The 15,966-nt window shown below is 38.1% G+C and overlaps 1 protein-coding gene across 1 annotated transcript; it reads right to left on the minus strand.

Moving 5' to 3' along the window:
- Positions 1–9,745: 9,745 nt before the first annotated feature.
- On the minus strand, positions 9,746–12,053 carry LOC126719121 (formin-like protein 11). The gene is made up of 3 exons (XM_050421709.1): positions 11,894–12,053; positions 10,496–10,731; positions 9,746–10,405 (listed from the first exon to the last, which is right to left on the minus strand). The coding sequence occupies exons 1-3, from the start codon at positions 12,051–12,053 to the stop codon at positions 9,746–9,748; spliced, it is 1,056 nt and encodes a 351-aa protein (XP_050277666.1).
- Between the last annotated feature and the right edge of the window lie 3,913 nt (positions 12,054–15,966).

Genomic DNA, 15,966 nt, shown 5'->3' on the forward strand with positions numbered 1-15,966 from the left:
TGACAGCCATTGAAGAGAGCAAGGATCTTGACGACATCAAAGTACAGGAGCTGGTTGGCTCTCTGCAGACTTATGAGATGTCGCTGCCCAATCAACGGAAGAGTAAATCCCTTACTCTAAAGACCATTAATGAGAAGGTGGAAGATCAAGACTCATCGGGAGAAGATGTGGTTGACAAAGATGTAGCCTACCTTGTCAAAAATTTCAGAAAGTTTTTGAAATTCAAAAATAATGGCAAATTTGATGATAAAAGAAAATTCCAAAATTCTGGAAGGGAGAAGAGGGATTTCAAAAAGAAAGATGGAAAAGAATCCCAATCCACACAAGGTGTCACTTGTTTTGAATGTAACGGGCATGGACACTTTAAGAAGGAATGTCCGAATTATTTGAAATCGAAAGGCAAAGTGTATGCCACGACCTTGAGTGACTCAGACTCGTCTGACTCAGAGTCTGAAGAGAGCTGTGATGGAGAGGGGAACTATTCAGCTTTTATGACTATTGCTCATGTTGAGTCGTCGGATGAGTTGAATTTGCTTGTACGAGACCTTGGAGAACATAGTGATGATGAATCACTAGGAATTGTTGAAGAATCAGAAGCTGAAGAAGAAGAAAGCACAGCAAATCTTCAAGAGAATTATAACTCACTCTTGGAGAAGTCGGGTGAATACACAAGGGTGGCCAAGGCTGCTGTGAGAAAAATGAAGAAGGCTGAGGAGGACTACAAAAGTCTCCTAATTCGATATAGGGAGGCCAAATGTGAGATAGAAACACTGAATGGTGAGTTGTTCGAAGCTTACACTAAAGTGAGATTCCTTGAGAATGAGGTTGTGCAAGCAAATGCTAAAATAGAGAGGGTCACCACCAAGAAGCTAGATGATGTTATATCTTCTCAAAAAAGCTTTTCAGACAAATCCGGACTGGGATATACCGGAGGAAGTAGTTCATCTGGAAATGTCACTAAAGAAGTGAAGTTTGTAAAGGCCAAAGATCCAGTTGTAGCTGACCTTACTGGTGTGAAGCTCGAGGTGGAGGAGAAGAAGAATGTGGTGGACCAACGGATGCTGAATCATCGTAATCAGTCTGTGGGCAGGTCTGAATCTCGTGCCAAGTCACGTCCACGACCACAAAGAGGTCCTAGAGGAACGTATGTGTGCCATTATTGCGGACTTCAAGGGCACACTCGACCAAATTGCCAAAAGCTGAGAGCAAAGAACAGTACAACTCCTCAAAGGTTAGGAGGACCCAGAAATGATAGAAGAATTTGGGCAGGTGATCAATCTAGAGGTCAAAATGGAGATCCCGGAATGATGAACGTGATGAAGATGATTGGTGCATTCACCACCTGCTTGGAAAGCTTCTCACGAAGGTTTGAAAGCCCTAACTCCCGTACCCAATCCTATAAGGAAATCACCCCAAACGCAAGTGACGTGCGGGTGAATAAGGGTACTCATGCATAAGCATTACAACATGTCCATGCATTAATACTTCCTATGCTTTGTGACTATGTTTGTTTGGGAAGCTTGCTGTTTTTGATGTTGGTTGTTTGCTTGTCTTCTTGTGAATATTTTTTAATTCTGTTTTATCAATCTTTTTGTTTCTTGTGTCAAAAATCCAAAAATCACATAAAAATTAGAAAATCAAAAGGCTTGATTGACTTTGTTGAGTTTTGTCTCAAAACTTGTTTTGCCTTGTACCTTTGTGCTAATGGCTTTGTGCATTTTCGAGCATTGCTTGTTTTCATGCACTCATATCACTGTGGGATAAATCTTGAAATCTATGTGATTGTTGTAAATAGATCTTTAAACTTGTCATGAATGATTAGTGAATGGTTATGTTGATCTTGAGACATGCATAGACTTGTGTCTATATATCTTCCCACTTTTTAATTTTTGTTTTGCTAAAAAGAGCTCACCAAATGTAAATCTCCAAATGAAAAGAGATATTGAGCTACAAAAGCCTGTCGCACATTCTAGTATTTGACTAGGAAAAAGGGTAAGCGACCTTATATTAAAAGTGATTGTTCATTCAAAAAGGCCAAAGGCCTGTTCTTCAAAGAGAAATGTTATATATCCCTCTCACAATGAGAGATGATTGCCTCAAAAGATCAAAAAAAAAAAGATCAAATGTTATGATTGAAAGTGGAGTCAAATGAAAAGCTCCAAGTTTTGTTATCAAGATGTGTGGGAGGTCATATATTCATATTTCTATAATTGAGATTGGTCACATGATCTAGTGCTAATTGTGTATGCCTTGGTTGAATTGATCATTGAAGCTTCACATTAGACAAAGGACTATCTCATTGTTGATATCCACACACAACACACAAGTTTATGTTCAGTAAATGCCATATTCATTTGTGTGATTGTACTTGATAAAATGTGTTTTCACATGCTCAATCTTTGTTAATTCAAGCACAAAAAGATTTTTGAGTGTTTTAGGTGTTTTTGGAAAGTATTTTGTTTGAAAAATCTGAAAATTTCAAAAATGCTGTTTTGCCCTGTTTTGGCGACTCAGTCGCGGGTATGTCAAGTCGCGAGCCTCAGTCGCATCTTCGCTGGTCATTTTTGGCGACTTGTTCGCGAGTGGAAGGCCCAGTCGCGAGGTTCACTCAGAGATTTTCGCGGCTCAGCTCGCGACTCACTCGCGGGTAGACCTTCCAGTCGCGAAAAACACTTAGAAAAATTTTTCAAAATTTTGTTCTTGAGTGCTTTGGCGGTTTGAGCTGGCGACTATGTGGCGACTTAATCAAGTCGCGAAAATCGCGTGTTTTGCAGAAACAGGAGCAGTTTTTAAACCTCTTTCAGTTTTCCCTCGAACTTTTATAACTGTTCATCTTCCCTTTAAACTGTTTTTCCTTCCAAACACTTCGTGAATCCATTTTTAGAACCTCATTGGTGCTTCATTTCTTATCCAACTCATCAAGAAAAGGTATGGGTTTTGCTTTCTCAATCTCTTTTTCTTTTTCCTGCATATTTCTATTTCTGTTTGGACTGGTATTGTATTCGTTATACTTATCTCTATGTGTAATGGGTATGGAGTGTCTTGTTTGATATTGTTCTCACCTGTTTTCATGCTGAGCAGTCACAATGTGTCTTTCATTGTTCTGATTTTTGCCTATTATTGAATCTGAGAATCTCTTCTGAAATGGGTTTGGTGTCTATTTGACTTACTCATTACACTTGCCTGAATATTGATGTTGGTGTTTGGTTTTGGTCACTGAGTTGTTGTGATAACATAATGTATGTCTCTCAACCACGTGCTCCAGTGTGGATGTTTGGTTTCTTCATGTTGAAATATTTTCCCCTTGTTCATGTCTCTGATGGAATGAATTATGTTATCTGCTCTAAATGTTCAAATGCTATATCTTATTGCATATCATGGTCATGTTAACCTGTCTCAATGACAGTTTTGTCAGTTGTGCTGTCTACATATGTCTTGGTGGACTATCACCAAGTTTGATGCACGTATTCGTTTGTGCATCTGTGTATTGTTGGAAGTTTTGGTTGGGTCTGTACTATCTTCAGTTTGTGGTTATATATTGAAATATTATTCACACTGAACCTTGTTGACAATCATCTTGTGGGGTATTGTTGTTTGGTTCTTTGCTGTTGGCCTGTTCTCTTGCAGATGTCTCGTCGATCTTCCAGGGGTAAAGATACTGTTGCTGACGAACCAGCAACACCAGTTGCTAAAAGGACTCGTCTATCATCTCAGGCATCTCAAGATCCCAATGAGGATAGATTCAGAGTTCCCCTTAACTCACACGCCTACTCAAATGTGTTTGACAAGTCAACCACTATAGTGGAACGGGTAGTAGAGTTCAACACCTTAGGGACTACTTTCATCCCTCGAATCTTTGAGAAACGAGACTGGGCAAACTTGTTCGGAAACTTTGATGATCCAATGGATGAGCTGGTCAAAGAATGCTTCTCCAATGCAACTGATCTTGGACCTCACCTCATTTTCTGGGTCAGAGGAACAGAGTTTTGTGTTACCCCAGACTCCATCGCAGATCTTCTCAGCATCACCAGACCTCAGAATGTGAATTTAACTCCATATGATGAACGAAATCCAGAGGTTGGAGAAATTTTACAAATCCTAGGACACAATCATGAGGTATCCAGTGCAGGAACTTCCATCAGCACCGCAAAGTTTGCACCTGAGCTGACCACACTGAAGTTGATCATGTTCACCAATCTCTACCCACTGTCCAACACTACATTCATCAATCTTGGGAGAGCTATATTTCTGTGTGACCTCATTACAGGAGCCCCCATTGATATATGTGCTCACATCTACTACAACTTGAGGAAGACCGCGTGTCGATCTACAACTCGAGGAATCATTCCATTTTGCAGTCTCGTCATGAAACTCATTCTTAGTGCAGGCATTATTCCTCCTGCAGATGGTAAAATGTTAACTCGTCAACGTCCCATTTCCTTGTTCACTCTTCAAGCGAGCAGAAGTCACTCCTCTAAATCACCAAGAAGTGCTCACATCTCTCCAGTTACTCCATCTGCCCCTAACTCAGAGACACCGGCACATACCACATCTGCATCACGTGCTGTTCCTAAAGCTTCACCGGCTGGTATTCCGCAAGCACAGACTGCTCCTTATACTGATAGAGTCGGCAGCGTACTTGAGCATATTCAGAAACGCGTTGATGAGCTTGTGGCACTCCTCTACTCCACAAACAACCATGTCCAAATGCGCCTCGAGACTATTGAGAATCAGCTTGATGAGATTCAACGAAAGTTGGACGAGAGTCTTTAGCTATTCGTGACAAAAAGGGGGAGAGCATTCAGTAAGGGGGAGAAAAGTTCAAAGGGAAGTGTGCATAGTGATAGGGGGAGTACACACATACACACATACTTTTGTCATACTTTTGTTTTTAGTCTTATCTTCTAAACTTATGGTTATGGTTTTGATACACTGTGTTTTGGTGTATAGATGTTCCTAACTCTTATCTTATACTCTTGGTTTAAACTTTAATATATTTTGATGATGTTATTCAGGATGTTGTTGTTTTGTACCCATATGCTTTTGTAAGCTTTTAGGGTTAATGGTTTATGCATAGTTTGTAGGCTTTATGGTATGTACCTTGCTTAAGTGCAGCCTTTATGCTATGTTAAAATCAGTACTTTAATCTAAATGTTCTGCATTTTGGTTTATGTACTGTCACTCTTGTGCCCTTGTAGGATTGTTCCTAGATGCATATGCCTTGTGTGCTATGCATTGGTTGAGTGTTGAGCATACAAGTGTCTTGCCTTGTGCTTGTTAACTTGTATGTCCTTGTGTTCATTCCAAGTGTGAATGAGCACTGTGATCACTATCTTGTGGTGTTCACTTGGTTGATCAAGCCATGGTTTGTTTATTAACTCCATCTTTGCTTGATCTCATATTGCCTGTTTCATATGCATTTATAATTTTCTGCTTACAATGATCATGGTGTATTGTTGTGTTTCAGGAGTTTATGTTCATATGATTCAAGTGCTTCACAGCTTCTAGAGTTAGGTGTGAGTGAGTTTTGTTCAACTGTTCCCAACTCACATGTTAAGTCTAGAGTCTGTTTTAGGGTTTTGTCACGGAATAGCCAAAGGGGGAGATTGTAAGGTTGAATTTATTCAACCATCTAATTGGCTTTATTCCGTGCCAAATTTGCTTGTAATTCAGCATTTAGTAACCCTGTATCTAGGTGGGTTTATTGTAAGGGTAGTGAGTGAGATAGAGTGAAGATTGCTCAAGAGTGTGCAAGAAAACAGAGTGTCGCGGCTGGGACTCGCGGGTGGACTCGCGGCTGCAAGCCGCCAGAAGCTGCACACGTGCCAAGCATGCTGGAAGATGAACAGTCATGCTAGTTGGAGCACTACAGAACAAAACAGGACAACTGGCCATACGGTTAACTCGCGACTGGATCTCGCGACTTGGTCAAGCCGCGAGGTCAAGCCGCGAGCCACCCCTGTTTTGCTAAAACCTGACGTTTCACATTCCTCTCCACTCCAGTATAAATACCCCTTTAACCCACGATTGAAAGAGAGCTTCCAGAGAGAATTTTGAGAGAGAAACCCTAAAGAAAAACAAGATTGTTTCACACACAATCTATACCTTAGAGTCTCTTCAAATTCCCTTACTCTCTTCCTCTCCATTGTCAAATCCTTGAGAGGCATTATACCAAACCTGGTTCTCACCATCATCATCCTTGTGAGACAGTCGTTTGGATTTCTGGGAAGCAGTTAGGAAGGAGCCAATCTTCATTGGTTGATGCTACGGTCTAGTAGCGGAATCCGGGAAGCTAGAAAAGAAAAAGGTTCGGCGCAACCTCGTTGGAGCAAGAAGCTTGGAGGGCTTAGGTGCACTGGGTAGATTAGGCTTGGAGGGTCTATTGCTGTCCTTGTATCCCAACTGTATTTTCTAGTGGATTGATTACCGCTTGGAGGGCGGCGGAGAGGTTTTTCGCCGAGGACTTCGGTTTCCTCTTCGATAACACATCGCGTGTTGTTTGTGTGTTTGCATCTTCCTTCCTCTCTATCTTTGCCTTTATTTTATCTGCTGTGGTTTTATTTTGTTATGGCTTAGATAGTTGTTGAACCTATTTCACATTATAGCATATATTAAGTTTCCGCACACTTGTTGTTTGACATATTGCTTGTGTTGGTTAAGTTAATTTTTGGGGGTCTAAACGTTCAAAAGTGTATTGGTACACGTTTTTGAACTTTCATTTACTTTGAAGCATCTATGCTTTACTTTAAAAAATAGTTTTAAAATAAATTCTCTCCAAAATTTCTAACTACCATATACTCAAGTTACCATATAAATAGTGAGTTTTAGAATGTATGTTTGCTTAGGAAGTCTTTTATGGTTTGTTTAGATTAAGGGAGAGTAAAGTAGAATAAAATAGAGTAAATTTTGCCTAAAATTAGCCAATTTTTAGTTAACTCTACTTTATTTCCCTCCACTTCCCCTCAATCCAAATGGGACCATAGCTAATTTGGAAATAAAATTGGTTCTCCATGGTTCTTCCCATCTAAGCTCACAACACTTATTCCTCAAATGTTTTTAAGCTATCGTCAATGTCACCAAAACCTTGCAGTAGTTTGGTGACAAGCACATGGAGTGTACCAATTTTTTATTGGAATAAGGTAATCCCACTCTTATGTCATATTAGAAATCTCATGCTGCTAAGAAACTGGTATAGTCTGTGTCTCGTCATGAAATTGTAGCAAGGATTTGTTGACTGACACAACGACTAAAAAACGTGAGGAAAAGACGTTCCATGAAGAAGTAGCCTTTTCTTTGATGGCAAGGAGCCAAACAAAAACAAGGGCGTCAACCAGCAAACCACAGTGTCCATCAAGGTATACTGGTATAACATATGAATCCATGCAAGAATGAAGAAACCTTACTCTATTATAAACATGCTGCATGTAGTGTTTTGAGACTAATGTGTCTTCGAAAATTTTCAGGTCTTCAAAGGTGAAAGAAGCTTGACAAAGGATTGTTGTGGACTTGGGAGGTTTGATTTATCTGGCATTCCACCTGCTCCAAGGTAATCTAAACAGAAAATGGACTCTGAGATTTGTGTATTGTCACTAGTTTTAAGGAAATAGAAGTTTACTGCATTGCAATGATTTTTATATCCTATATAACTATAGCCTATAGCTTGTGGTTTCGGACAAATGTTCTGATTCTTATTGTAGGGGAGTCCACCAAATTGAGGTTACCTTTGAGGTTGACCAATGGTATCTTACATGTGTAAGCAGAAAAAAAGGCAGCTAAGAAGTCAGAAGAGGATAAGAAATTGAGAGGATGCTGAACGAGGCCGAGCAGTTTGCAGAAGAGGATAAGAAGGTGAAGGAGAGAATTGATGCAGGAACAAGAGTTGGAGTACATCTACAACATGAGGAGCACCATTGGAGACAAGGACAAGTTGGCAGATAAGATTGATTTGGATGATAAGGAGAAGATTGAAAGAAGCTCTCGAATGGTTGGACAATAACTAGAACCTGGAAAAAGAGATTAAGATTAGTACTTAGGCGTATAAGGAGAAATAGCATACTATTCATATATTAAAGTATTTTTTAAAGCTTTTGTTAGGTTCTAAAGACTTAGGATCTTATGTATTTAGAACTCTAATGTGTATTGTTGGCAAACTATGATGAAAACAAGATGTTTAGTCGTGTTTAGACTTGCTCAAAGTTGGTTCTTTTATGTAAAGTTGGATTTAAGGTGATGCAGATTTATTAAAGCATTTCGGCTTGGTTCGATCGATCGAAGTTTAGGCTCGATCAATCGAAATTCGGGCAGAATGCATTTTCTGCAGAATTCCAACTCAGCCCTAGTTCATTTAAAATGTTTAGGGTTTTGTGTTTTTGCCCTAGGTATATAAGGCAAACCCTAGCCACGTTTTAGTGTTGTTTATATTGCGGTTTGTGTAAATCTCTTGTGAGATCTGTGAGGAGCTTTCCTTTACACAAGCTTAGGATTATCAAGAAGGAGATTCGTTCAAGAACTTGATGATCATTCAGTTGCTGCCATAAGAACTTAAAGAAACACAAGCGGGTGTGCTTGTACTTGCTGGAGAATTCAAGAAAGAAGGAGTCCATGGTTTTGGAGCTTGCACGTGGTCGTGTTAGTAAGTTTCTATTGGTGGGTAGCAATAGGATGTTAGTGGTCTAAGTCCTGTTAAACAACTTCGATTTTTTCATAGTGGATTCAGGTTTATCTTGAGGATAGCTAGGTTAAATCCTCTCCAGGTTTTTACCGGTTTGGTTTCCTGGGTGATCATATCATTATGTTATTTATCTTTCCACTGCTTTGCATGATATGATTGTTTGATTGTGATAACCTAGATTTGGAATTTGAACTAAGTAACAACTTGGCTAATTACCTAGGTTAATCCAATTGTGTTTTTAAGGGGTCTAAAAACTATTAGCTTTCATAGCGAATTCAAAAACAATTTAGTGTATCATATGAGGATGCTTATGAGTCCATTCCAAATAGAAGTAAATATGTTGTAAGTTGTAATAGAATGTCAAGCTTTCTAAAAAAACTTTAGAATGTTCACATTGGGGAGAAGGTTGGAAATTGGCTTTTGAAACATTTCACCGTGTGTAATTCTTGCCCAGAGAAAGAAATTTCTGCAATAGATAAGGTCCTAATTTTGATATGAGTGTTTGTTGTGAAAATATGGTGGATCAGGACACAAAGTGGCGAAAATTATCTACTAAAAAGTAAAAATAAGCATTGTGCTGTGCTGTTTACATAGATTTTTGGTTGAATCTTCTTGGACATTCTTTTCATTCAGACATGTCCTTGACAAGTCACTGACCCTGTATGGAAACAAAATAAATTTGTCTTGGGTAAGATTAAGTACTAGAATAGTAGGATTTGTCTAGTTGACATTACTGATTAGGATAATGACTGTTACAGTCTGGTTTTTATTTCCAAGCAGTAACATGTGTTAATTTCTAATTTAGATCCGCATGCATTTAGCTGATTGAATATGCTGTTATTTGTTATTACATATCCCCGAATAAGATTTCAGTCTACTCAACTCAACTCAACCCAACAACCCCGGATCAATTGTTTAGAGTATGCAAGCAATTCAATCTACATGGTTTAAAGCTCCACATGAATAAATTAATAAATAAACTTACAAACTGATTGGTGATGAGCTGTATCTTTTAAACACACCAAGCAATTTAACCTACCAGAATGGTGCCAGAGAATTTGGACAGTGTAAAGCTTAAGAGCTTCTAAGCTCTTTGCAGACATGATCTAACATGCCCAGAAATTCTCTCACAATGACAAATATCCGAAGTGGGTTGTCTTCGTGTTTGCTCACATCTCCATGAAAGTACTTAGTAATTTCTTTGACATGTGTTAGGACCCTATCTTCTTTTCCCTGCAAGTCTTTCAGAATTTTCTCTGCATAATTTATGAAGAATCTTTTTGAGTTGACAAAGTTTCCATTTTGTTCATCCATACACAAGTCCTTTTGTACTAGATGTTGCAGTTTGGCCAATCCATCTGATAGGGTTGAGACAGAGCTTGCAAGAACATTCAAGTCAATTGTAGCTGTCTCTTTCACATTGGAGAGTTCTGTACTCAGACCAGAAACACGATCAAGGCCCATTCTTCTGTAATCTTCTTCACTCTGTTCAACCCCCATGATGCTGTCTGAAACTCTAATTCCCTCAGACAGGAGTATTTCTTGAACAACAAAGTGGAGTAAGGTAGTTTTCCCATCAGTGCCTTTCACATGAGCAAGTTTAAGGAGGGTATCAAGTTTAAATGCTCTAGCAGCTCCTCTGCTAGTTCCAACATTCATACGATTGCCTGTTTTGAGCACGGCTTCAAGTAACTTAAAGAAAAGCCTGCTTGATCTGAGTTCCTTGCAGGCTTCCTAGTAACAACATAAATAAGAGTCAAAGTGATCATTGTATTAGAAATGTTGGTTTTAATCAAAACTGATATGTTTATGATTGATGGTTACCTCTAGCATTGAAAAAGATTTCCTGAACTGAACCACCTCATCTTCAAAAGTTTCTCTGTAAAGCATGGCTTCAACTCGTAGAAAGGCAAATGGTATTTCAAGAATTTCTTTGAAAAGCTTCTCTACAGACTCCAGTTCATTAATGTCTCCTTCATAGCTAGAGAGCTTAGCCTCTTCTTCCTTGGTATGTACCATCTTCACCAATGCCTCAAGTTGTTGCAAACCCAAACCTTTCCCTGCTTCCCACCATTTGATAAAAATTATAATCTGGTGATGGCATGAGTATGTCTGCACTTGTACTTGATACAACACCATGAATTGTTTGTTGGAGATATATTCTCTCTCCTCAAAAGTTATGGAATGATCATTTCCATTTGGAAAGGATCCATTTCATGGTTTAGATTAAACATTACAAATTCAAAAGTCTATAGAAAACCACGTCTACACACGGTTATACAAGAAATAAAATCCTGATCTTGAAATGGCCTCTCTCCGTACGCTGGAAAACCTTAACTTTTGGAGACGATCCTGTTCTAAAAGTGATGAGAACCTTTTTAGTAATTTGCAATCTATAATCCATTTGCTAGAAGTACAGGACTACAGGACAGGAGCCATCATTCTTCATTATTGTCTTGACCAAAAATCTTAGAAAATTGACACTCGAACTTAGGGCTGTAAATGAACCAAGCCGGTTATAAACAACTCGGGCTCAACTCGATAAAAAACTTGTTCATGTTTGTTTGTTTGTTTACAAATAAGGCAAGCTTGAGTTTTAGTTTTAGGCTTGTTTAATAAACAAGCCGAGCCCAAGCAAAAAAATTTGTTCACGAACAAGCTCATGAGCTATTAGGCTTGATACACAACAATTCAAGTATAGACTGATTTATAAGTTTATATATGTTAGCTAAATATACTTATTACACATATCTTAATAGTGACATGACCAACATGAGATCACTACTTATATTACCTTAATTTTTTCACTCCCTTTAAACTGATCAAGAACCACTTTAGACTATAGTTACATTTAAAAATATAAATAAATAATTAAGTAGGCCACATATGATCCTTCCCTATCAATTATCTAAAGTAAAGTTATGAAACATGTTAGTATTTTCTCATTTATAATAGTTACAAACAAGTATTTTTCTAGTCCTTCACCATCTAACATGAATGTAAAAACTGTATTTTGAACAATTGCTGAAACTGTAGATAAAGAATGATAAATGAATGAATTTAATTTTGTAAATTATTAATCTATATATATCTAAAAGCTGAAACACCACCATGCATCCTTGGTGCGGTGGTCACTCTACAAGTATAAACAATCTTTGGCATCAATTGTTATACATGAAGATAAATCTCCTATTGCCGCATCATAGTTCAATTTTAGCATACCTTGGTTTGGACAACACCACCTAGCACTACTTCTAGCTGGAACTCTTGTCAACACTAGAACATTGGACCGCCAATGCTCCAAAAACGGCTTATTAAGGCTTTTGCTAACTTGACCCTCCACTGGAAGAGATCTCTCATGAATTGCCTTATTCCTCCACATCCAGATAAAGTCTAAAGTCAGAGCTCCAAATAGAAGGAATTCATCTCTTTGCTCCTTATCCAATTGGAGAGACGAAGGAGGATCAAGAAATAACTCAATCAAATGGGAAGGAGATTGAACTTGCCATCTATCAATTCTAAGGTTCCAATGATTGCAAAACCTAATGACTTTAGCAAGGTGGCATTGAGTATTATTTTTTTATTTTTTTATTATTAAAGTGCATTCACTTAGTTGGGGAAGAAGATTGAGGTTGATGATTTTGAGTGATGGTTGATTTAAGTTTTGTTTTTGGACTAAAATTGTATAATTTTTCTCTGGAAATTTTGTGTTCTTTGGGTGTTTTCGTGAGAAGAAAACTCAAAATATAAGTTTCGGTAGGGTTATTTATTTATTATTATTTTTTAATGATTCTCCTATTTATAGAGTTCTCAGAACTTACAGAACTTTATTTTCATCTCACAAAAGGTTATGAAAAAAATCCCACAACAAAAATTGGCAAATAAAAAAATTGGGAGTTGTTGGGTAGACAGCTAATCAATACTTTGAAAAAAGATTTTCCATTTTTTACTTCTTCTTTTTTCAAATTTTGTTCTGTTAGGACAAATGTGATTCACTTGTTAGGAGTATATGTCACTATTTTATATAATTGGCTAATCCTTTGACAAAACGCACTTTACTTGTAATTGGGTAGATCTAGGTGTTTTTAATACTTCAAGAAATAAGGTTTCAAGATCAAGTGTTAAAGTCATCAAGTCTATCCAAGAAACAAGCTGAATAGTGCAAATTCATTAAAACTCGACAACTGGCTCGATAGCTGCATCTATCGAGCTTAAGAAAGCTGTTTTAGCCCATGTGCTCGACACCTACTCAATAGCTCCTATCTGTCAAGGTTTAAGAAATAAATAGAAATTTTATTCTGTTTTCTTGGAATCCGTGAATGTATCTTTGGGCCTTCTTTTCTCCTAACCCTAGACATATAAAAAGATTATTTTAAGGGACGTCAAGAGTTCACAAGTTGCACAAGTTTTGAGAAAAGTCATTCAAGAAAATTGTGACTGGAGACAACGTTTTGCCCTTGTTCATCTCTTCTGAAGAAGTTGTTGTGTATGTGTACTGTAGGGTTTTGTGACCAACCATATTCTTAATCTTTATCGTGTGGATGAACTAAAAAACTTTGTAACCAACAATCTTCTCTAGTTGGTGATTGAAGTCGCATACTAGGATCCGTGCATTGGTTAGTCATGTACTTGGGAGCCGTGCATCAAAAGAAGAAATTGTCACTACAGAACAAGTCCAATTGGGTATTGGGGTAAGGGTTCAACTATAGGTTGATATAAGGTACTAGGATTCCTTTACTTGTAATCGCTTGTTGTGATAATAGTGGAATTTCGGGAGTGGTGACCTGAAAATCACCTGGTGGGGTTTTTGCAGTTAGGTTTTCCCTATTCATAAACGAAATCACCGTGTCAAATTTATTTTCCGCTGCATACTTAGTTTATTGATGATTTATTTTTGCTACTACGCGTTAGCATTTTAATTAACTTAATTAATTCACATGGCTAAATTAATTGGTTAATTTATCATAAGAGGTCAATTCGTTTTTGGCCTATCAAGTGGTATCAGAGTAGACACACTCTGATTAGGGTTTAATCTTTGCTGTGTTGATCCATTGACCCCTGTTTGTCATGGATAGAGGACAGTCACTAATTATACCTCCTTTATTTGATGGCACTAACTATGCATACTACAAAGTACGCATGAGAGCTTTCTTGCTGTCTCTAGATGAGAAGGTGTGGCAAGTTATAGAGATTGGCTAGACCAAGCCAAAGGAAGTGCTGGCCGATTGGGATGATGCCAAGATCAAGGTGGCAAACTTCAATAGCAGAGCATTGAATGCCTTATTCAGTTCGATCACCAATGAAGAGTTCAAGAAGATATCTTCCACTGAAACTGCTAAGGAAGTATGGACCATCCTCCAGACAACCTATGAGGGAACCAAAGCTGTCAAGGATTCAAAGCTACAGAGGCTCACTACGAGCTTCGAAGAGATTAAGATGGAGGAGGATGAGTCGTTCGATGAGTTCTATGCCAAGCTCAAAGACATAGTGAACTCAGTGTTCAATCTTGGGGAAACTATTCATAAACCCAAGATTATGAGAAAGGTGCTCAGATCTCTGCCTGAAAGATTCCATGCCAAGATCACGGCGATAGAAGAATCAAAGGATATTGACAAGATTCCTTTGACTGAGCTGGTTGGTAATTTGTAGACTTACGAGCTAGGGTTAACTAGGATTGGTAAGTCGGGCAAGAGCACAAGCATGACACTGAAAGCTAAGAGCAATGAGACAGATAAGGCTTCAGATGATAAAGATTCTAAGATGAAGTCCTACATCACTAGGTAGTTCAAGAAGTTTATGAAGAATACTAATGGAAAGGGCTTTGACAAAGACCGTAGGCAATCAAGTCCTTCTCAGTTTAAGAGCCAAGACAAAGAGAAGAAGGATGCAAGGGATGACGGTCAGTATATTGTTCCCACAAGACCTAAGTGTTTTGGGTGTCATGGCTTTAGTCACATGAAATAGGAGTGTCCTACATATTTCAAGAGCATTGGGAAGAGCAAAGCACTTGCTGCTACTTTGAGTGACAACGAGCCTGAGGATGATTCCAACAATGAGGATAACAGAATCTTGAATGCCTTCACTGCCACTGTCCATCCTACTGATGGGATTGTTGAAGATGTGGTTAAAGAAGAGGAATTGGTGGAGTCCAAGTTTGAGAAGATGGATGATCAAGATGATATCCATACAGCCTATGAGAAATTATACAAGCTTTCTAATAAACATGAAAAACTTTATAGGCTGACCACCAAGAAGCTCAGTGATGTGGAACTTGATCGTGAAGAGTTTTCCACAAAGTTTGATGAGGCTAATCAGACTATTGGAGCACTGAGGTTCGAGAACAATTTCCTGGCTGAAAAGACTAAGAAACTTGAAGCGGAGCTGTTTCAAGTCATAGCATAATTGGAGAGGACTTCAAGTGCAAAGCTTGATGAGATGCTCAATCTTCAGAAATATGCTTTTGATCGAACAGGTTTAGGGTATGGTTTCTCTTCCTCTAATATTGCTTCAACTAGTACTATTGTTTTTGTTCCTCCTAGCAATAATGTTGAAATTGAGAACAATGACGTTAAAACTAATTTAGCTAGTGAGAATTTAGACAAAGGTAAATCTATCTTAGGAGCACCTCCTAAGCAAAATAAAAAGGAAGCTAAGAACTCTAGGGCTAAGAAGGCTAACTCTCAAAAGCCTAAACAAGAAGCAGCATCTCTGTCATCATTGTGGAGTTGTTGGTCATACTCGACCAAATTGCTATAAATGGTTAGCCACTCAACAAAGCAACGGCATGATAACATCTGGGAACCAAAATTAGCTTCAATCCTCTCTTGCTCCTCTTAGAGATCTTCTCAAAGTGCTCATGTTCCTTTCGAACTTGAACGGTTTCAATTCTTTCCCCTCACCGTCGATTCAAGGGTTTAATCAAAGGAAAGGTTCTTCCAAGGTGTGGAAGAAAAAGGACACCAAGTGATTCTATCACTTTTCTCTTTCTCTCTTCTTGTTTTTATTTTTGCACAACTTGTGTTTTTTGCTTTTGTTTTGAGTCAGTCTAGTTTTTATGCTTTGCTTTGTTTAATATGTTTTTGTTTGATTATTTTTCAGTTTTACTTTGCTTTGTTTTTCATATAAAAAAATTTTGAAAAATCAGAAAAATACAAAAACAGTGTGTATGTGTACATTGATACTTGTGTATCTTGAATGGCCATTGAAACAAAATTTTTCTAAACTTCTAAACTTTGTATCTTTTGTAACTTAGATGAGCATCACTATGCACAACTAAGCAAGTGAGCTTTGTGGCT

Source organism: Quercus robur, chromosome 3, assembly GCF_932294415.1.
Source record: "Quercus robur chromosome 3, dhQueRobu3.1, whole genome shotgun sequence".
Taxonomy (NCBI): domain Eukaryota; kingdom Viridiplantae; phylum Streptophyta; class Magnoliopsida; order Fagales; family Fagaceae; genus Quercus; species Quercus robur.